Below are 22,441 nucleotides of genomic sequence, written 5' to 3' on the forward strand. Positions count from 1 at the left end.
GGGTTCAAAAAAGGTTGCATATGTTGATTATTTTTTTGATAGTAGTGATTCAGATGAGAAAGAGATTTATATTGTCAAATTACGTGGAGGCCCTCCTTATGTATGCAAATCTTTGAAGCCTGTTAAAGGAAAAGAAAAAGTTTCTTCTTATTCTAAAGTTGAAAATAAGACTTATTCTTTTGATATTTCTAAGGTAGATCAAATATTTAAGGTTTTATTAAAAGATAAGCAGCTTATTTTACTTGAAGAAAAAAAGATGCCTACAACTGATGAAATAAAGAATAAGAAATTTTGTAAGTTTCATCAGGTATTTTTGCATACCACTAACAATTACGTCCGTTTCAGGGACTTGATACAAAAGGCAATTGAGGAGGGAAGATTGAAGTTTGAGGATAAAACTACTATGAAGGTGGACACTGAACCATTTGCTGCTGACTCAAATTATGTCGAGCCATTCAATTTGTCAGTCAACATGGTAGAAGTTGATGCCACAATGGTTAGTGCTAAAGATGAAAATAAAGACCTGAGAGTCTTTGAGCAGGATAAGAAGCCAGTTTATCCTCGTCCTGGTGAGGATCTGTTAGATTTTTTGTTGAGAATTACAGAATCTGACAGCACCATCGCCATGTGCCCAAAGTGCAATGCTGTTTTTGACAAGGAAGCTGCAAAAGAGTTTGAAAAGTACAAAGTTGAAGAGAAAGAAAAGGCTGAGTTGAAAAAGAAGATTGCTAAAAAAGAAAATGAAACTAACGAGCTAAAGCGGAAGATAGCCGAGGGAAAACAAAAGTTGGGCGGTCAAACTCCTTTGAACAAGTGTGTCAACAATACTGGAGTACAACCCGTCAACCAGAAGATGAAGACTGTGGTCATGATTGATGGAAGACCTGATGGATTTTCTCCAAAGACAAGAGTTCCTCCCACCAAAATCTCAAACAATAAATGGGTCCAGAATGTGAGAAATATGCAGAATCAACCTACTGCTTTTGCAAGAGGAAAAAATAAATGGGTGAAGTCTAGACCTTTCAAGCCCAGGTACTATGAGTCTCAGTTATGGAACATGAATCATGCACAAGACGGAGCTAGTATATATATTCCAAAAAATGTGCCTATTCCCTCAAAGCCAATTTATTCTTGTTATAATCCTAACATGCAGCAGGTTCCTAATTATTCTCCTTGGCCAAATTGTCAAAATATTTCAAAATATTCTCCTTTTACAACTTTTAAGCAGAAGGAGAATACCTGAGTATGTTTCTTTTGATCCATACAAGGGACACGGAGTAGATTTTCCTCCTTTTCCAACCATGGCATGAAGATTTAATTACTGATAATTTTGACACTGGTTGTGATGATAGCTTAGAAGCAATATTTGGTGTTAAATAACCTATAGCTGTGGTGTCAATACTGCCTGAGGAGTATAGTCAAGTCCAGGAAGTAGAGTCATTAGAAGATGATTGTTATGATGTCTTTCCTGGAAGCGAATGCTTATTGCTAGACGACAATATGTATGGTGGAGGATTATTTGAGAAGCCTACTGAAAATGATAAGGAGCACTTGCGTCCACTGCATATCAAGGCTCGTGTTGACAGAAGGATAGTCAATAAGATTTTGGTTGACGGGGGAGCTGCTGTTAATCTCATGCCTGAAAAAATGATGGAAAAGCTTGGAAAGAATGAAAAAGATCTGATTAAAAGTAGCATTGGGGTGACAGATTTTAACGGAAAGACTTCTTCTGTTAGAGGTGTGGTTCTGCTGTCAATTGAGGTTGGTTCTGTCAATAGGCCAATTCTATTTGTTGTGTTTCCTTCAAAGGCTGGTTTTAACTTGCTTTTGGGACGTGATTGGATTCATGGAATGGGTGCTATTCCATCCACTTTACATCAAAAATTGATTTTCTGGAATGAAGATGGAGGAGTGGAAGAAGTTCTTACTGACAATAGTACCTGTTACTACGATGAGATGCATGTGAAGTTCAGGATATATAATCCTAGAGTCAAGCTGCTGATAGTTGACACCAATGCATTTAATCCTGAAAATATTGAGATGTGCAAAATAGATATGAATGGTTTTATTTTGGTCCCTAAGGCCGGGACGGATACGGCCTCAGAAGAAACTTAGATAAGCTTGACGAGCCAACTGGCTCGGCTGTCAGCCTATGGCAGACAGAGAAGGGTGCATTGACAGTGTACCTTATGATTGTATATATGACGATGGTCCTTTAGGTTTTGAAAAAAATAATAATACTGACACTGTAAAAAAGGTTGAAGTGCAGGATCCTTTGGAGGAAGTAGATATTGGTAACAGTGATTATCCTAGACCAACATATGTGAGCAAGATGCTGCCTGATGATTTCAAAAAAGAAATGGTGGAGATTTTGAAGGAATATTGCGATTGTTTTGCATGGGATTATGCAGAGATGCCAGGCTTGAGTCGTGAATTGGTAGAACATTAATTGCCATTGAAAGCCAATGTTAAACCTGTCAAGCAGCCACCAAGGAGATTTGCTCCTGAAGTCGTGCAGAAGATTAAAGAAGAAATTGAAAGACTTCTTAAGGCTAAGTTTATAAGAACAGCAAGGTATGTCAACTAGATTTCTAATATTATCCCTGTCATGAAAAAGAATGGAAAATTAAGGGTTTGCATTGATTTTAGAGATTTGAATTCTGCAACACCAAAAGATGAATATCCAATGCCTATAGCTGATATCTTGATAGATTCTACTGCTGTTCATGAAATGTTAAGTTTTATGGATGGATATTCAGGTTATAATCAAATATACATAGCTGAGGAAGATGTGTCAAAAACAGCATTTAGGTGTCCAGGTGCTTTAGGAACTTTTGAATGGGTTGTGATGCCATTTGGGTTAAAAAATGCTGGTGCAACTTATCAAAGGGCGATGAATAAAATTTTTCATGACTTTATTGGAAATTTTATGGAAATTTATGTTGATGATGTGGTTGTCAAATCAAATGTTAAAAAAGAGCATCTAGAAAATTTAAAGAAAGCATTTGAAAGAATGAGAAAGCATAAATTAAAAATGAATCCATTAAAATGTGCCTTTGGTGTGAGTGCAGGACATTTTCTTGGTTTCTTGGTGCAGAAAAAGGGATTGAAATTGACAAAAATAAGGCAAAGGCTATCTTAGAGGCTCCTCCTCCAACTAACAAAAAGCAACTGCAAGCATTTTTAGGGAAGGTCAATTACCTTAGAAGGTTCATTTCCAATCTATCAGGAAAAACCAAGGTTTTTGCGCCTCTGATCAAGTTGAAAAAAGAGGAAGAGTTCCAATGGAAAACAGAGCATGAAGAAGCTTTTGACAACATCAAGCAGTATTTGACTAATCCTCATATTATGACACCTCCAAGGCACGGAGCACCTCTAAAACTTTACGTGTCAGCTTCTGAAGTAACAATTGGTGGAATGCTGGCTCAAGAAGATGAGAATGGCAACGAGAGAGTGATTTATTATCTAAGTCGTGTGCTAAATGATGTTGAAAGCCGTTATTCTCCAATTGAGAAACTTTGTTTAACTTTATATTTTTCCTGTTTAAAACTTAAGTACTATCTAATTCCTAGGAATGTTTATGTAATTTCTAAGTTTGATGTTCTTAAATATATGTTGTCTTTTCCAATATTGCATGGTAGACTAGGAAAATGGATGCTGGCCTTAACGGAATTTTCTTTACATTTTATTCCTGCAAGAGCGATTAAGGGTCAGGTTCTAGCCGATTTCCTGGTTGATCACCCTTGTATTGACATTGATGAGAATTTACTGAGTTTCGTTGGTTTCGTGCCTTGGAAATTATATTTTGACGGTTCATGCCATAAGGGTGGTGTTGGTATAGGAATTTTAATTATTTCTCCAAGTGGTGAGCCAAGTAAATTCCTCTTTGAATTGAATTATTCATGTTCCAACAATGTGGCAGAGTATGAAGCATTAATAATGGGACTAGAATTATTATTAGAAAGAGGAGTTAAAAATGTGAAAATTTTTGGAGATTCACAGCTTGTAGTCTGTCAAGTATCACTTGAACATAGGTGTGTTAGTGAAAATTTAAGAAAGTATTTCAATGTGGCTACAGAGTTGTTGAGTAAATTTGATAGTGTCATTGTAAGGCATGTTCCAAGGGAGTTAAATCAAGAAGCAAATGAATTAGCTCAAATTGCTTCAAGATATAAGATCAAGCCCGCAACACTAGAAAAATTGGTAAAGATAAAGGACATATTTATGCCTTTAGAGAAAGAGAAGTGTTGTCATTAGAAAAACTAGATCCAGAAGATTGGAGAGTACCAATTGTAGAATATTTAAAAAATTCAAGTCTTAGTGTCGATAGGAAACTTAAATATAGGGCTCAAAATTATGTTCTAATAAGTAATGTCTTGTTTAAGAAATCTGTTGATGGAAACCTCTTGACATGTTTGGGAGAAAAAGAAGCGTACTTGGCTCTTGCTGAAGTGCATGAGGGAATTTGTGGTGCCCATCAATCAGGGAAAAAAATGAAATGGGTGATAAATAGGAAAAGATTGTATTGGCCAACTATTCAAAGAGATTGTATAAACTATGCCAGGTCCTGTGAAGAATGCCAAAAACATGGAAGTCTTCAACATATTCCAGCGTTAGAACTGCATGTTATAATTAAGCCATGGCCATTTAGAGGTTGGGCTCTAGATCTTATCAGACAGATTCACCCACCGTCTTCTAAAGGTCATAAGTTCATTTTGGTTGGTGTTGATTATTCTCTAAATGGGTAGAGGCTATCCCTCTAAGGGAGGTGACTTACAATGAAATAATAGATTTTATTGAGGAGCATATTATGCATAGGTTTGGAATTCCTCAGTCTATTACCACTGATCAAGGAACCATGTTTATTGGGAAAAAGGTCATGGAATATGCCAAATCTAGGGGTATAAAAATGCTTTCTTCTACACCATATTATGCCCAAGCCAATGGACAAGTGGAGGCAGCGAATAAAATTCTGATTGCATTAATTAAAAAACACATTGGAAGGCAGCCAAGAAATTGGCACCAAACTCTCAGTCAAGTTCTTTGGGCTTACCAAAATTCTCCAAGAGGATCTACTAGAACCGCCCCGTATAAGTTAGTTTACGGTCATGATGCAGTGTTGCCAATTGATATTAATCTGCAAAGTATAAGGGTGGCTAGACAAGATGAGGTACCAGTAGTAGATTATTGGAATTCTTTTTAATGATGAGCTTAATGAACTAGATGACGAAAGGTTAAGAGCTTTAGAGCGGGTGATTCAACAAAAAGAGATTATGTCAAAATCATACAACTGTCGTGTTAAAGCAAAGACATTTGCAGTTGGAGATTTAGTGTAGAAAACAATCTTGCCTATAGAAAAAAAAGTCAAAAACTTATGGTAAGTGGTCTCCAACTTGGGAAGGACCTTATGTAGTTGACAAGGTTTACTCTGGAAATGCCTATAAGATTATTGAAATCGGATCAGGAAGAAGAATTCCTTCAATAAATGGAAAATATTTAAAAGTATATAGGCTAGGCATACATGAGATAAACATTCCACATGTTTAAGGACACAAAAATATCTAGTTGAAGTGTCAAAGGAAAAAGTAAAGAGCTAATTAATATTTGCAATTCGGTTTGTAAAAGCTAACATGTCCTTGTGATTTCTTTGAATTGCAAGTTCCACCGACAGTGTAAAGCATTAAGATTATGAGACAAATATGTGTCCAAAGAATCAAGTTTGAAATCTTGGACAAAAATAATCTTTCATTGACATTTGGGTATGTACTTCATAAATACAAGAGCCTAATTGACTTAGAAATTCTGGTGAGTCTATTAACGCTTGGAGTTAAAACTATTGGAATGTTAATGTGGAGATTTTTTTTAAGATTAGAAATTTTATCAAATTTAATTTACACCTAGAGTTTAACATATGAAAGAAACGATTTTACGAAGTTAAGATTCTGTTACTTCTGAAGTTAGAAAATTTGTGTCAATTAAAACAATGAAAGTGTGTGTCAAAAAACTCTTAATTAAAATACTAAAGGTCAAAGCAATGGTCAATTGATACACATTTAATGTGTCGAAATTAGAACAGATATCATTTAACACACTTAAAAATTTCATACAAAAGAATAGACCCCGTCGATAGTTAAATTATTAATGTAAAAATTTTATAGACTTAGAAATTCTGTTAAGTTTATTACTAGTAGGCATTTAATCTGTCAAGCGGATGTGTCTAAAATGTCAATTGACTTTCAATATCAAAAATAAGAAAAATGTCAATAAACAACTAAGTTTTCTCACTTTCAATCATTGCATATCTTCAAGTGAGAAATCTTGGGGGGCATCTTGTTAGGCAAAAAATTATTATCACTTAGTGTTAGACAAAATATTATTTTTATAAGAAAATTATAAAAATAAATAATTAGTTATTTGGTAATGTTCCTATATATAATATTTATATCTATTTTAAATTAAATTAGATCATTTGATAGTTGGTTATTTATTTAAATTTTGAAATTAACATCAAGCAAGAAGTGCGGGAACAGTTACAAGAAATTCAAATTTTCTGCAAGTGGTGTACAAAGAGTAACTACCCGTTGAAATTAGGCTAGTCTATAAATAGAGTTTTAGGAACACGTTGTAATCAGTTCAGTTCTTCTTGGAAAATACTTAGAAACCCAAAACGCTCTCAGCCCTTTGGCATCACAGAGTAAAATTGGGAATCCTAAGTAATTCCTCTGAACTCAAACACTTATACTTTGCTTTTTTCTAGTTTTTATTAATAAAATTCCTTTACTTTTACGTCTTTTTCTCTTTTACGTTCATGTTTCTTCTTTCATCTTCTTTTTAATTTCCTGTTTGTCTTAATTTCTGCATTTTACTTTGTCTCCGGCATCTTGTATGTTTTTCTTTTTATCTTTAACTTTACTTTCGAAACTACAATTGAGACTTTGAGACACCCACAAAAGGAGTAGTTTCCGCTCCTTGAATTAAGATTGTGAAACAAAACTCGAAAATTGTTGATTTATTTGTTGTTAACAATGGAACAAAAATTTGAGTAAAACAAGAATAGACATGCATCATTTGTATTTGTGTGTATTGATTGGGTGTGCATCTTATATTTGGCTTGCTATCAATAACACAACATCTGATCCTCAACAACAAATCCTTGCAGTTCGAGAAGAAACTTAGTCTCAACCTTTGGATATGTGAGTTTTTCAACTTACTTTTCTATTATAATCAATGTGCAGCTTTTAGTTTCTCAGTTCTTATTCTAATCATTCAACATTAACTTCTTTCTTGTTTCCTTTCCTTAAATTTTCTATTACAATGGCTCTTCCAAGTTCTCATGTGGAAGAGATAATAAAATAACAAAATACCTTTACATCTGTCCCTTCGAAAACTCAAATAGAAGAAGCTTCTGTTAATAAGTAAGTTGTACTTAAAATTCTTTTTATTAGTTTTGATGGTATATAATAATAATTCCAGTTCATTATTGAATTCTTTTCTAATTAATCCAGCTGCCCTTCAGAACCCCGACACCAAGCCTACAAAAAAACTTCTGCAAGGCAATCAGAGCAAGAAGCTCATCTTAATGTGTAAGTTCTACTTGAAATTCTTTTTATTAGTTTTGATGGTATATAATAATAATTTTGGTTCATTATTGAACACTTTTTTGCTTAATCCTGCTGCCCTCCAGAACCCCAACACTGAGCCTGCAAAGAAACTCCGGCAAGGCAAACGAAACAAGAAGCCCTTCTTAATGTGTAATGTAACACCCTAATATTCAAATCCTTATGCTCGAGTCATAAGTCAGTGATATTACGGTGGTACGACTCTCAGGTGGATTTTTAATATATAAATATAGGTAAATTTGAAAGGAGTATTAATCAAGAAGCCTGAAAAGAGTAGAAATAAAATTGCGAAGACGTATCACTCACGTTTCGACAACAAAAAGATAAACCGTGAAGCCAAAAGCGATATACAGGCAAGGCATAAAGGAGGTTAAGAGATAGATAACAGATAGATATATATAACATAAGTAAATAGCCACTAGTCGCGATCCGCGAAGTTTAGGCCGGCTAGGGTACAGTATGAAAGTAATTGACAACAGTATATCCTAATCTCTCCCAAAGGAAACATGAGAGCCTCTATAGACAAGTTTAAAAGAGTACAAGACATAATATAATCATTTCGAAACAAAGGTGGAGAGATTCTAAGCAAAACACAAAGTAGAGAAAAATAAAGATCTTCGCCGTCTCTCAGACGAACCACAACTCACTTCTGAGCACCTGGACCTGTATCTGAAAAACAAGAGATATATACGGAATGAGAACCCTGGGCCCATGGGTTCCCAGTACGGTAAAAGTCCAAATAAATACAATGCACTGCAATAAAAACTCACTAAGCATCCTAAACTTCTTCACCAATTATCCCTCCTAGGTTCTCGCTAATCCATGAATAGGCAACTGTCATAAGGGGGTGCTAAATCTAATTCATGTTTCACGTGTTTTCCAACTCGTTGACTCTTCCACGAATCAGACTCAGAATCATAAACAAAACCATCACCAGTTATTCTGCCTCAGCAATTTTATATCAATACACCATACCCTCACCTGGAGCTAGTGAAACCACATCACTGCGTCTACCCAGGGAGCTCAAATTATATCATTCAATAATCATCATTATCATGAAATCACATCACCAATTCATCTCATCAAGAACAACCCTCAACATCCACCGACACCAGCACGAGGGGCCTCTCAGTTGTACAAACACAAGCAATACAGGCAAGTAATACACAAATAAGGTACAAGTAGAACAAGTAGCACGTAATCAGGTAACATAGCATATATGATGTAGAAATCCAAAATAAATAGGCAAACCCAAACAATTCAAATATATGCAAATGATGTATGCCTGCCCTATGGCTGATGATATCATCTGTCATTATATAGCCAACCCGACATGTCTTGGTAGCTAACCATTGGATAGAAACACTCCTTGCGGAGCAAGTAGGTTTGAGCTACAACACCCTTGCTACTACCCGCTCAACCCAGAGCCAGTGGAATAACCACTACTGTGACTACTACCCAGGCGGGTGTTTAAAAGCTCAACCTGGAGCGAGTGGATTCACCACTACTGCCGCTACTACCCAGGCGTCACAATCTCTAACTTGGAGCAAGTGGGACGAACCACAACCCTTGCTACTGCCCAGGATCTCAAAACATACATTCGTTCAATTTAAAAGCAATCATCATTGTTATCAAATCTCAAACATTAACCTGGAGCAAGTGGGACGAACCACAACCCTTACTACTACCCACGTATCACAAATACATTCATTCAAAACTCCATAATTAAACTCATTTATCATAAACATCCTTTTCCATCTCATACCCGGAGCAAGTGGACAACGCCACTGCCTACTACCCGGGGTTACACATCACATTTCGACATTTTCTATTATTATCCATTTAACACATTCATTCATTAATCATATATGCATTTATACTCAGCCATAATCAGTAATGACTTTGCCGTAACCCGACAATAACTCAGCCATCCGGCTCATGGTTCAATCAAGAACCAGCCATTTATCAATAAATATAGCCCTTCGGCTCATGGCATACACGGTACTTCCACCGTCATCCTCCATATCTCATATAATCATCGTTGATCATCATTGATCATAACTTTTCCCCTTGTTTCACTCGCAAGTTACCATATCTCCTAGCTCCTCTCTCATTGCTAGGCATATCATAATGATTTAATACATAAGGGGTGAGATCGGAGGCTTAGAAGTATGAGATTTAGCTTTTAAAACTCAAAATCAACTTTGGCATGAAAACAGGGCCACGCGCACGCGTGGATGGCCACAAAGCTCATCGACGCGTATGCGTCATACACGCGGACGCGCGAATTGAAACACAGCCAGACGACACGTACGCGTCAGCCATGCATATGCGTGGGTGCATTTGCGCCCTAGGCACAAAACGGGCACAACTCTGGCACAACTCTCAAAAAAATGGTTGGGCATTGGGTGCAGCGCATCGACGCGCACGCGCACACCACGCGCATGCGTGGATGATGCCTTCTTGAAGAACGACGCGTACACGCCAAGTGCGCCTACGCGTGGAGGGTCATTCTGCTAAAAATTTTCTAAGTTAAAAAGCTACATAATTCACAGATTCAACCCCCAATCTTCTGACGGACATAACTTTCTCATTTTAAATAGTTTTTCGCCCGTTCTTCGAACGACATGGACATCCCGGATCCAATTTCACTTCTAAACAAGTTTGGCACAAAATAGAAATCTGCAATCCAAGTTATGTCCCGTCAAAGTATGCCCAAAACTATGTTTTCACTCAAAACCACAAAGTGCCATTTTCAAAACAAGCCATTTTCAACTCTTTTCCAAATCAACCAAAACATGCCAATTTATCCCATTTTCTTTGAAATCAATCAAAGTATATCAAAATTGACATTAAGCCTCCTCAACTCATACACTAACACATTACCACAATTCACAAAACTGCCATATAACCATTTTTACACATTTCAAATAAATGGCTAAATTACAAACACATTAACATGTCATACATCCTTCCTCTTCCCAATTTCCAACAATACTATTTCTAATCAATCATCATTATACATAATCAATATCATACTCACTATCACATGGTTTCACCCACAAATCAACCTTAATTATTTCTCAAGCATATATCACAACATACATATCTCTCATGCATCATCATACCATCAAGGCATCAATAATCATGATCACATATATGACCACATAACATACCTTAACCAAAACCAAACATACCTCATCTATACAATTTCACCAAAAATTACCAAATTCCACACTTCAACTCCTCAAACCTTATTATTCAATAACCAACCCAATCATTCATATATTCATTATCTGAAATTCATCCAATCACTTGTGTCATCATACATTGCACACATGAACTTACCTTCCTTACCTCTTTCTGACCTCCGGCCCAAGATTCACAGCCTTGGCCCAAATTCACAATTTAAATGCATAAACCACAAAGCAATACTCATTACCCAATACATCAAATTCTTAATACACCAAGCATACAAGGCCACACAATTCTCAACCCAATCATTAATTCACATTACATACCAACTATGCATATTAGCACCAACCATTTACACAATCCAAACTTAATCTTAGGGGCATCTAGCCTAGGAATTCTCATCACACCACACGATATTTAAATGAAACTTAAACCGTACCTCTTGTAGCCAAAGCAATTGAGCCTCTTCTATAGAAGTCTCTACTAACCCTTAGCTCCATGCCGCACCAAAGCTCCACAAGCAACACCAACCTCCCAATCATGCATCAAAATCACCAAATACACTAACATAACCAATATCACATACATACATCAACCTAAGGCTCATAAAAATGATAAATCACAAGGGTTTGAGTACTTCTTACCTCAGCCCATAAGAAGTAGGGATAGAACCCACTTGAAATTCATGTTGGAGTATCTCTAAACACCCAAAATCACAAGATTTCAACACTAACTACCCAAAAACGTGTAATAGTGGAGAATTTCAAAAACTGGGCAGAGATGAATGGAATACTCACCACAAAACTTAGATAGAATTGTAGAGGATGAGAAGAGCAATGCGTGGCCGTAAACGGCTCGTCAATCGGAGCTCCGTAGCTCAAGTTATGGTGGTTTGAAGATCAAAGAGAGTTAGGTTTTCTCTCTTCTCAATTTCAGCGCCCCAACCCGTCCTTTTAGGGTAAAATGAGCTGAAATGCTCATAACTAATGTTTATATATGTTGGATCTTGGACCCACTTAGGCCCGGTTCACTTATTTTTGTTCGTTGGCCCAATTTTGGACCAAAACCTTTAAGATTAGCGCTCTAAATCGCACTTTAAATATTTCTACCTCCCTTAATTATAATTCCTCATTTCTTAATCCTATTTACTCATAATCAATTTTTTCAGCTGCAGTACCAGACAGATCTCAGCCGGTACTGCCGGTCAAAATTCCACTGCGCACTTTTACGCAGAAAACTATGTCTTCCGACTCGGAAGAATTCACTGAATCCAAATATCATATTTAAATCATCAAATTCTAATTGCCAAATCTTCCAACCATATTCGCTCCTACTTAACTTATTATTCAATTAATTTTGGTTAGACCGTGTATTATATTCTACCCCCTAACAGAAATTTTCGCCGTAAAAAATTCCATCCATTACTGCGAGTACGCGAGCATAGTCTTCCTTTATATCCAACACATAACAGTTCGAAGGTCTTTTTACTCTACACGCTTCCGTTGCTGCGCTCTGATTTTTCTATCTCCGAGGGTCTCGGTCATTTGTTCAACGCCGCCCAACAGCCTCGTTCCTTACTTTTATCGTCTCATCAACTCACAACGTATTAAATCTCAAATCATGTCATCAATAATATTGCCATCATCGTTAATCATAGCCGTCATTCCACATCACTATAATCAATCAAAGATCATTCTCGAAACTATAACCAATACTCTTTCAAATTCTTGGGAAATCTTGACAGCATCTCTCCTAAAAACTGGAGTCTACCACCCATCACGGGTTTCCTCAAACCAATCTAAGTACCACATCAGCATTTCAATTTAATGATTTTCACATTCATCTTTCAAAACTGATCATTATAAACCTCAATCTAAATCCAAGGTCACTATGATCAAACATCATAGTACTCATCTCTCAAACACGACAACTTGCACTCTCTCATAATCTAAATCCAATTATGCATCAATGATAATTTCCTCATCCGCTTTAGAACCATCAAAGCTCGCAGCTGCAATCAATTCCAACTATTTGGGGATCATTACTTGAAATAACCCGCTTAACCTTTCTAGTATTCAAAATTAAGATATTATAGTAAATTTTTACAGCTCCTATTCGTAGCTATCCTGTGTTACTGCTTCCGCAAGTTCCTGCTGCTTTATTCTGATCTCTCGTCTAGTACTAGCTCTATCACTTACTTCCTCAAGTACTCAACCACAACTTAGCATGACTGGCATTTCAAATCAACGTTTCCAAATCCATCATTTAGGACCATTCCTTATCTATTTAAATCAAAGGAACTAAAAGTCACGAGTTCAATCCGTTTCACCAAAAATCCAGAAATTAACCAACTATATAACAAACACAACACATCATTCTCAATAGAAAATTATTTACATCACAGGCATTTATCCATTTGTATTAAGGCAAATCCTTACTCGGACCATCCGGTTTGCTTCTCAGTCTAATATTAAGCTCGATATTCCCAGTTTTACTGTACATGCGGTATTATAAAATCACGCACTGTCCTTTAAGCCTGATTATTACAATTACCTCACTCTTACTGTCGCAATCGGCCCGCATTCTGACTCTCTTCTTGTTGGCAATTTCTTGATACATGCCCTGGTAACCCGCACTTGTAACATACACCTAACCTAATCGGCACGACCTATTTGGGTGATGACTTCCACATCTCTGACAGCTCGAAACATCAGAAGGAGCCGCTGTCCGCTTTTCCTTACTGTTTCTTTGGGACTCCTTACTCGTTGCAAAGTTATTCTGTCCTTGGGGAAAGTGTTGTATGTATCCTCTCTCCTTAAACTCTCGACCCCTTGGTGTGAATCCTTGTTTGTGCTCTCTATGACTTCCTTTCTCTGCAACCATCCTCTTCACACACTCTTCAGCAATTCTACTCTTATTTACCAACTTTGAAAAAGTTCGGATCTCCATTGGTCCCATTGAACTTAAGATGTCGCTCTGGAGCCCTCTTTCATACTTAATGCATTTCCATTCCTCGAAGTCTCCCAGAGCTCCCTGACACATGCGGGAAAACCTGAATAGCTCCTCAAATTTGTTAGTATACTCAGATACGGACATAGCACCTTGCTTCAGCTGCAGTAACTCCAATTTCTTGGCTGTCTTGGCAGAATTCGGAAAGTACTTCTTATAGAATTCCACCTGGAAGGCATCCCAAGTGATGGGATCATCCCCCTACTACAGGAGGTGTCGGTCCCCTTGCCACCAATGCAATGCTTCCCCAGTAAGCAGATATGTAGCAAATTCAACACACTGCTCCTCGGGTACCAACTGTGCTTGCAGTGCTCGCTTCATAGCCTGAAACCAAGTATCGGCTTCAGTCAGATTTGGTGGTTCCCTTGAACTTAGGTGGATTAACCTTTAAGAAAGTTACCAGTGTCATCGGGCCCTGAGCTTCCCCTTCCGCCATTGCCATTATTGTTTATCTGTTGCCCAAGAGCCTCTGCAGTGGCCTGCATAGCAGCAGCCATATTCTCCAATGCCGCCATAAGGTTTACCAGGTTATTCGGGTTGATTTTCGGTTCCTACGTACTAGTACGATCTCTCTCACGTCCCCGACCGGGTCCACGAGGCGCCATCTGGTTCCAATACATACCAAACAATCGATATCAAGTTGATCAGTCTCAATATCGGAAGTATAGTGCTTCAAGGTTCCAAAGGTACACTCATGGACTTCATGCTAGATGTATCGGTTAGATACCCTAACTAGCACAGGCACAGACTCAGAGTATGCATCGAAGCATAAGCAGTTCCATCCCTCAGGCTCACGAGGATGAACTGCTCTAATACCATAATGTAACACCCTAATATTCAAATCCTTATGCTCGAGTCATAAGTTAGTGATATTACGGTGGTAAGACTCTCAGGTGGATTTTTAATATATAAATATAGGTAAATTCGAAAGGAGTATTAATCGAGAAGCCTGAAAAGAGTAGAAATAAAATTGCGAAGACGTATCACTCACGTTTCGACAATAAAAAGATAAACCGTGAAGCCAAAAGTGATATACGGGCAAGGCATAAAAACATCTATAGGCAAGTTCAAAAGAGTTCGATACATAATATAGGCTTTTCAAAATAAAGATGGAGAGATTCTAAGTAAAATATAAAGTAGAGAATATAAAGATCTTCACCGTCTCTCAGATGAACCACAGCTCACTTCTGAGCACTTGGACCTGTATCTGAAAAACAAGAGATATATACAGAATGAGAACCCCCGACCCATGGGTAAAAGTGCCAAATAAATACAATGCATTGTAATAAAAACTCACTAAGCATCCTAAACTTCCTTTCACCAAATATTCATCCTATGTTCTCGCTAATCCATAAATGGGTAACTGTCATAAGGGAATGCTAAATCTTATTCATATTCCTCATGCTTTCCAACTTTCTAACTCTCCGACAATTCACAATCAGAATTATAAACAAAACCATCTCCAGCTATCATGTCTCAATGATTCTATATCATTACCTTATATCCTCACCTGGACCAAGTGAAATCACTTCACTGCATCTATCCAAGGAGCTCAAATTATCTCATTTTCTACTTGGAGCAAGTGAAATCACTTCACTATGTCTACCCAGGGAGCTTAATTAGCTCATTCAATAATCATCATCATTATTCAATTTCATCATCAACTCATCTCATCAAGAACATCCTTCAGTGTAAACCGACACCAGCATGAGGGACATCTCAATTGTATAAACACAAGCAATACAAGCAAGTAATATACAATAAGGTACAAATAGAATAAATAGCACATAATTAGGTAATATATCATATATGATATAGCAATCCAAAACAAATAGGCAAACCCAAACAATTCAAACATATGCAAATGATGTATGCCTACCCTATGGCTGATGATATCATTTATCGGTTACAAAGCCAACCCGACATGTCCTGGTAGCTAACCATTGGACAGTCCCTGGGAGCACGCATCCCCAAGCTCAAAATTGTAATCAATCAAAATAAAATATCCATGGGGGAGAGCTCATCCGGAAAGTTCTAAGTGTCCAGCCACATCTTACGACGCAGGGTCAACAGAATCTCAGATCTCAACCTGGAGCAAGTGGAGCCGACCCACTGCATCTATCGAAGGAAATTCGAAACTCAGATAGTTTTACAAATCTTAAATCAACCTCAAATGGGAGAAAGTGGGGCCTAACCACTGCATCTATCCCAGGAGTCTCAAACCAAATCCGGAGCAAGTAGAATCACTCTATTGTATCTACCCAGGCAGGTATATCTCATCATGTCCTGGAGCAAGCGGAATCACTCCACTGCATCTACCCAGGTAGGTATATCTCACCACGTCCCGGAGCAAGTGGAATCAATGCCACTACATATACCCAGGTAGGTACATCACAATCAGGATCATATTTAATATCAATCTCTGAATCGTTATCATTCTCAATGACAATCTCATAATCATCATCATCCTCTTTATCAGTCTCATAATCATCATCATTCTCATTAACAATCTAATCATCATCATCACTCTCGATAACAATCTCATAATCATCATCATTTTCACGATTCATTATTAATTCTCCCCTTATTTCATCCTCAAGTTATCACCTTTCCTAGATTCTTCTCATTACTAGGCATACTATTCAAATTCAGGACTAAAAGAATGAAACTAGGGGGCTTAGAGGTTTAAAATTCAGTTTTAAAAACACAAAACTCATATTTGCTGAAAACAGGGCCACGCGTGGAAAGCGAAAAAAAGGGAGTGACACGTGAGCGTCATCCAGCGTACGCATGGAAATCAGAGAGGGGGAGTGACGTGCGCATGTCAGTCGCGCGTACGCGTGGAGGCGTTTTGTGCTCCGCGCACCAATCCGGCACAATACCAGCACAACTCTCTGGTTTTTCTACCACACAACAACATCAACACAGCGACGCATACGCGTCAGCCACACACACGCATGGGTGGTAAATTTTTATGGGTCACGCGTGCGCGTCGGCCATGCGTACGCGTGAGCGTACGTTTTCTTAAAAATTTTACTAAGTCTCGCTGCAGAATTTCATTTTCAAACCTCAAATTTCCGCCACACATAACTTCTTCTACAAAATTCCTTTTTCAACCATTTTTGAACCGTTGGAAAGATTGTTGAATGAAATTTAATAAAAATCTAATTTTGAAGAATTCCTAACTCTAAGGACTGAGTTACGGACCGCCGAAGTTAGTCAAAAATAAGTTTTTTTTTTACCCAAAACAGAAATCACCAATTTTTCCAATGTTCACAAGCCAAATTCATTTCCACTCATCCAAATGACCACAACCTAACCATATTCACATAATTACACTCAATCAAAACTAAACCTACCTCATCTACACAATTCAATTCAATTTCGTCACCTTCCCCTCCAAAATTCCTAATTTCTTATTATTCCACATTCCTCCCATTTATTCACACACTCAATATTCAGTATCCATTCAATCTCATATGACATCACACAATACACACATCACTTACCTTTTTTTTATCTCTTTTCGGCCTCCGGCCCAAGATTCACAGTCTCCGGTCCAAATTCACAATTTAAATACATATTCCACAAACCCATATTCATTATCCAATTCATCAAATTCTCAACACACCAAACATACAAATTCACACAATTCTCAATCCAATCATTAATTTACATTACATATTAACTATACATATTAGTACCAACCATTTACACAATCCAAACTTAATCCTAGGGACATCTAGCCTAGGAATTCTCATCACACCACATGGTACTTAAATGAAACTTAAACCGTACCTCTTGAAGCCAAACCAATTGAGCCTCTTCTTTGGAAGCCTCCACCAACCTTAGCTCCAAGCCTCACCAAAGCTCCACAAGCAACACCAACCTCCCAATTGTGTACCAAAATCAACCAATATTCTAACATAACCAATTTCACACTTACAATCAACCTAGGATTCATGAAAATGATAAATCACAAGGGTTGGAGGGTTTCTTACCTTAACCCACTGTACTTTATGTTGAATATCACCAGTGGCTTATACTAGAGTACTCCTAAATAACCAAAATCACAAGATTTCCTCAAAACCCAAACCAAATTTGAATTTAAAGAGAAAAACAAAAACTGGGTAGAGGACAATGAAATACTCACCACAAAAATTAGATAGAATGTAGAGGATGAGAAGAGCAATGCGTGGCCATAAACGGCTCGTCGATTTGAGCTCCGTAGCTCAAGTTATGGTGGTTTGAAGTTGATGGTGGCTAGGGTTTGATTTCTCCACTCTCTTCTCTCTTCACCACCGAACCTCTCTCTCAAAATGGGGGAAAATGATTTGTTTTGTGTTGAAATGAGTCTTTATATAATGTGGGCTTGGATCCACTTAGGCTCGGTTCACTTGGTTTAACCCGTTGGCCCAATTTTGGGCCAAAACCTTTAAGATTAGAGTTTTAAATCGTATTTTAAATATTTCTATATTACCAAATTATAAATTCTTATTTCTTAACCTTGTTCACTTCTAATTAGTTTCCTCAGCCACAGTACCGGACAGATCTCAGTCTGTATTGCTGGTCAAATTTTCACTGCGCGATTTTACGCAGAAAACTATGTTTTTCGACTCAGAAAAATCAACTGAGTCCAAATATCCTACTTAAATCTTCAAATTTTGATTGCTAAATTTTCTAATCATATCTACTTATATTTAATTTATTATTTACTTAATTACAAATTGACCGGGTTTTACAGAGGAAACAAGTGCGGAGCCGAGTTTGAGCACCCCCTGAAAGCTACAAGACTCCAGTTAAAAAAATAATGGAGGGGTTGAGGGAGAAAGGTTTTCGGTGGATGACACGAGTAAAGGTTTACAAAGATGATTCAACCAATGTGTATGAAACGATATTCATGTTGGACCACAAAGCGCATTTGGAGGGGGATAGATTCCACTTCATGTCTTTCAGACCCAGATAAGATGTAGAAAATATAGTAAATTTGTCTTCGGTTATTACATTAACGTTAAGGATTTTTCTGAAAAGTCTTATTCTAATATATTTAATAAATTTTCGTTCTGTGGATGGTCTCTACAATGTGTATGCTTCTCAACAACAGAAAATGTCGCAGATTTAATGAAGAAATATACTATGTGCCAACAGATATTATGGTAAGCCAAATTTTTTATTCCTTAAATAATTTTTTGATGAAGAATTTGATTCATTTTTGTTGATGATTGAGCTTTTTTTACTGCTAGTTCAAATCTTATGTAATTTTGATTCATCTCTTAATTTAATTGAGTTTATTTGCATGTAGAAATGAATTAAAATATGCTTTTCTTGCTAATTGAATGTTTATGACGTTTTGTTCAAATCTAAACCAAATTCGGTTCATTTGTGAATTGAGTTAGGTTTACTTGATACTAAGTATTCACTAAATCCATTATTCCTTAAGAAATTTGGTTCATCTTTTTGTTTAATTGAGTTTAATTGCATGAAAAAATGAATTGAAATGTGCTTTCTTGCTGATTGAATGTATATGACTACTAGTTCAAATTTGATATAATTTTGGTTTATTTCGTAGTTTAGTTTAGGTTTATTTGAATCCAGAAATGAATTTGATGTGTTGATGATTGAGCTTTTTTTACTGCTAGTTCAAATTTGATATAATTTCAGTTTATTTGTAATTTAACTGAGGTTCATTTTGCAGAATTTAATGTTGGAGAAGCATAAGGCCGACAACATTGATCCAAAAACTAAGAAGGCCTACCGGATTAGTGAATTTAAGAACTTCCTGTATTTTCTAGACAAAAGAAAACATGCATCTCATATATTTGTAAGTTATGATTTCTAAAACTTCTTTAATAATTCTATCATTTGCTATCATTTAGATTGAAATATTCTATTCTTTTCCCAAGCTTCAACTATTTACACCAGTTTGCAATGGAGGCCATTGGTGGCTGTGGATTGTGATCAAGGGAAATCATCAGATAGAATTTTCACAAAAATAATCTCGTCGAAGTATAATCTAAACTGATAGACAACCCTCAATCAAATTTAATTTTGTTTGTCACTTAAGTCAAACCCAATAAAAACCGAGACTATTTAAACATCGGGTCGTCTCTCAAAGAAATTGTAGAGAAGTGTGCATATTATTAGTTATGGGGTATGTTTTGGGGTTTTGGGTTTGATAGATGATAAACCACTATTTTACAGTTTATCTTATATTCAATTGAGTGGATTTTATCAATTTTCATACACTTATTCATATGATTTGCATGATTTTACGTTTTCCTTCCTATTTTGTGCTATGATTGAAAACGTGCTTCTTTGGCCTTAAATTTCCTATGTTTAGTCCTCTCTTATTACCATTAGATGCCGTGATATGTGCGTTAAGTGATTTCAGAGATTACAGGGCAGGAATGGCTCAGAAGATGGAAAGGAAGCATGCAAAAGTGGAAGGAACACAAGAAAATGAAGGAACTGCTAAAGCTGTCCAGCCTGACCTCTTGGTACTAAATCGATCATAACATGAGATACAGAGATCCAAATGATACAGTTCTAATTGCTTTGGAAAGCTAACGTTCGGGCTTCGCAACAATATATAATTTGCTATAGCTTCCCCGAAGCTAGGCGACGCAAACGCGTGGATCACGCGGATGCGTGACCTGGCAAAAATCTAATCTACGCTAACGCGTGGACGACGCGTCCGTGTCATTTTGCCGTGACCTGTACGGACCAGAAATTGCTGTTTTTGACCCAGTTTTTGGCCCAAAAAATACATATTAGAGGCTATAAAGTGGGGGAATCCATCCATTCATTCAACACATATCATACACATCATACACACAATTTTTAGGTTTAGATGTAGTCTTTAGAGAGAGAGAAGCTCTCTCCTCTCTCTTAGGATTAGGATTATGATTTCTATTAGGATTAGGATTTCATCTTCTTCAATCATAGGTTCAATGTTCCTTTTACTTATTTTCTCAATTTGGTTTATGAACTCTTTATGTTTGGATTGATTTTCTTTTATTAATGCAATTTGAGGTATTTCAGATCTATGATTTTTATTTAGCTTTTTATATTCTTGGCTTTAATTGATTAATTAGAGACTCTTGAGTTATCAAACTCATCGTGATCGATAATTGTTATTTTTGCTAATTGATTTGAATTCCAATAACTCTAGTCTTTTCTTAGGAATTGACTAGGACTTGAGGGATCAAATTAATTAGTCCACTTGACCTTCCTTTGTTTAGTAAAGGTTAACTAAGTGGGATTAAAACCCAATTCTCATCACACCTGATAAGGATAACTAGGATAGGACTTTTAATTTTCATACCTTGCCAAGAGTTTTCTCATTATTAATTTATTTCCTACAATTTATTTCTCTTGTTCAAACCTTTTAAAAACCCAAAAATACTATTTTCCATAACCAATAATAAAACACACCTCCCTGCAATTCTTTGAGAAGACGACCCGAGGTTTAAATACTTCGGTTATAAATTTTATTGGGTTTGCTTAAGTGACAACTAAAACTTTTGTACAAAAGGCTTTTCTGTTGGTTTAGAAACTATACTTACAACGCGAGTATATTTTTAAATTTCTTTACCAATAGAACTCTGATCGTCAAAATGGCGCCGTTGCCGGGGAATTGCAAATGTGTGTCTTATTATTGGTTATTGTAAATATTTTTTCTTTTGCTTGTTTATTTGTTTTTATTTTTAATTTTTATTAGCTACTATGAATTCTCACCCCTGTCGCTATGAGTTTGGTTCCAATGTTGTTGCAAGGAATGGAAATTATAACAGGAACATGCATCCAGGTCAAAACAATCAAAGATGGAAGGAGCCACGAGGATCTAATCAACCCTTTCAGCAACAACACCTTCTACAGTACCACAGACAAAGACCATCCTACAATGCATGCCAAGACAATAGTTACGGTGGACCATTTCGTGACAAGCAACCTCCACCAAATTACTATGGTCAAGAGCCATTCCAGGGAGCATACCAAGATGATGAATATGGTAGACCCCCTTGTAGTTACCAACAAATCCCACCATATGCTTATGAACCACTTCCCCAACATACCTTTGAACCACCAAACTCACAAGCCCCTTATCACCAAACACCCCCATATGACCCCAACCCTTATCCACCATATCAACCACCCTATGAGCCATATGAGCCATACATAGAACCACCCCATTCCAACCCAATTACTCCCAAGGACCACCGCCTCCATATACACCACATCCATATCCATCAATCCAAGGGCCTTATGATCCTACTTATGATATCCGAGTAGAACAAGAGTCAAGGGATCGTCTCAAGGAAATAATGGATCAATTTCAAGCAACCCTGCGTTAATTGGACCGAGCAATAAACCGAACAGCACCTGAAGCTTTCATGGCTAAAGAATCTCAACTTGAGAACAAGGAATTGAAGTGTGCTGTACAACAAGTGGAAAAGATGGAGAGTGATGAACCACCCTCTTATCATGAACCTTTCTTCCCAATTAATGAGCCCTTACATCCACCTCAACCTTCAATGCATGACACTATTGGTGCTCTTCTTCAAGGGTAAAGAGAGATAAAACGGAGAATACTAGAATTCGTGACTGCCTTTACTGAG

The 22,441-nt window shown here is 37.0% G+C and overlaps 1 protein-coding gene across 1 annotated transcript; it reads left to right on the forward strand.

Annotated features, from left to right (window-relative positions):
• The first annotated feature begins 2,152 nt into the window (after positions 1-2,152).
• LOC107494047 (uncharacterized) lies at positions 2,153-5,336 on the forward strand. The gene is made up of 6 exons (XM_016115078.1): positions 2,153-2,437; positions 2,618-2,819; positions 3,098-4,203; positions 4,386-4,653; positions 4,749-4,901; positions 5,224-5,336. The coding sequence occupies exons 1-6, from the start codon at positions 2,153-2,155 to the stop codon at positions 5,334-5,336; spliced, it is 2,127 nt and encodes a 708-aa protein (XP_015970564.1).
• The last annotated feature ends 17,105 nt before the right edge of the window (positions 5,337-22,441 follow it).

The sequence above is a fragment of the Arachis duranensis genome, chromosome 6 (assembly GCF_000817695.3).
Source record: "Arachis duranensis cultivar V14167 chromosome 6, aradu.V14167.gnm2.J7QH, whole genome shotgun sequence".
Lineage (NCBI taxonomy): Eukaryota > Viridiplantae > Streptophyta > Magnoliopsida > Fabales > Fabaceae > Arachis > Arachis duranensis.

Excerpts from the sequence above, each read along its gene's own strand:
- LOC107494047 (XM_016115078.1), top strand. The coding sequence starts at position 2,153 with ATGGCAGACAGAGAAGGGTGCATTGACAGTGTACCTTATGATTGTATA. Across the intron at positions 2,820-3,097 it reads AACAGCATTTAGGTGTCCAG|AAAAAGGGATTGAAATTGAC; the intron begins GTGCTTTAGGAA and ends TTCTTGGTGCAG. Across the intron at positions 4,654-4,748 it reads TAAGCCATGGCCATTTAGAG|AGGCTATCCCTCTAAGGGAG; the intron begins GTTGGGCTCTAG and ends CTAAATGGGTAG.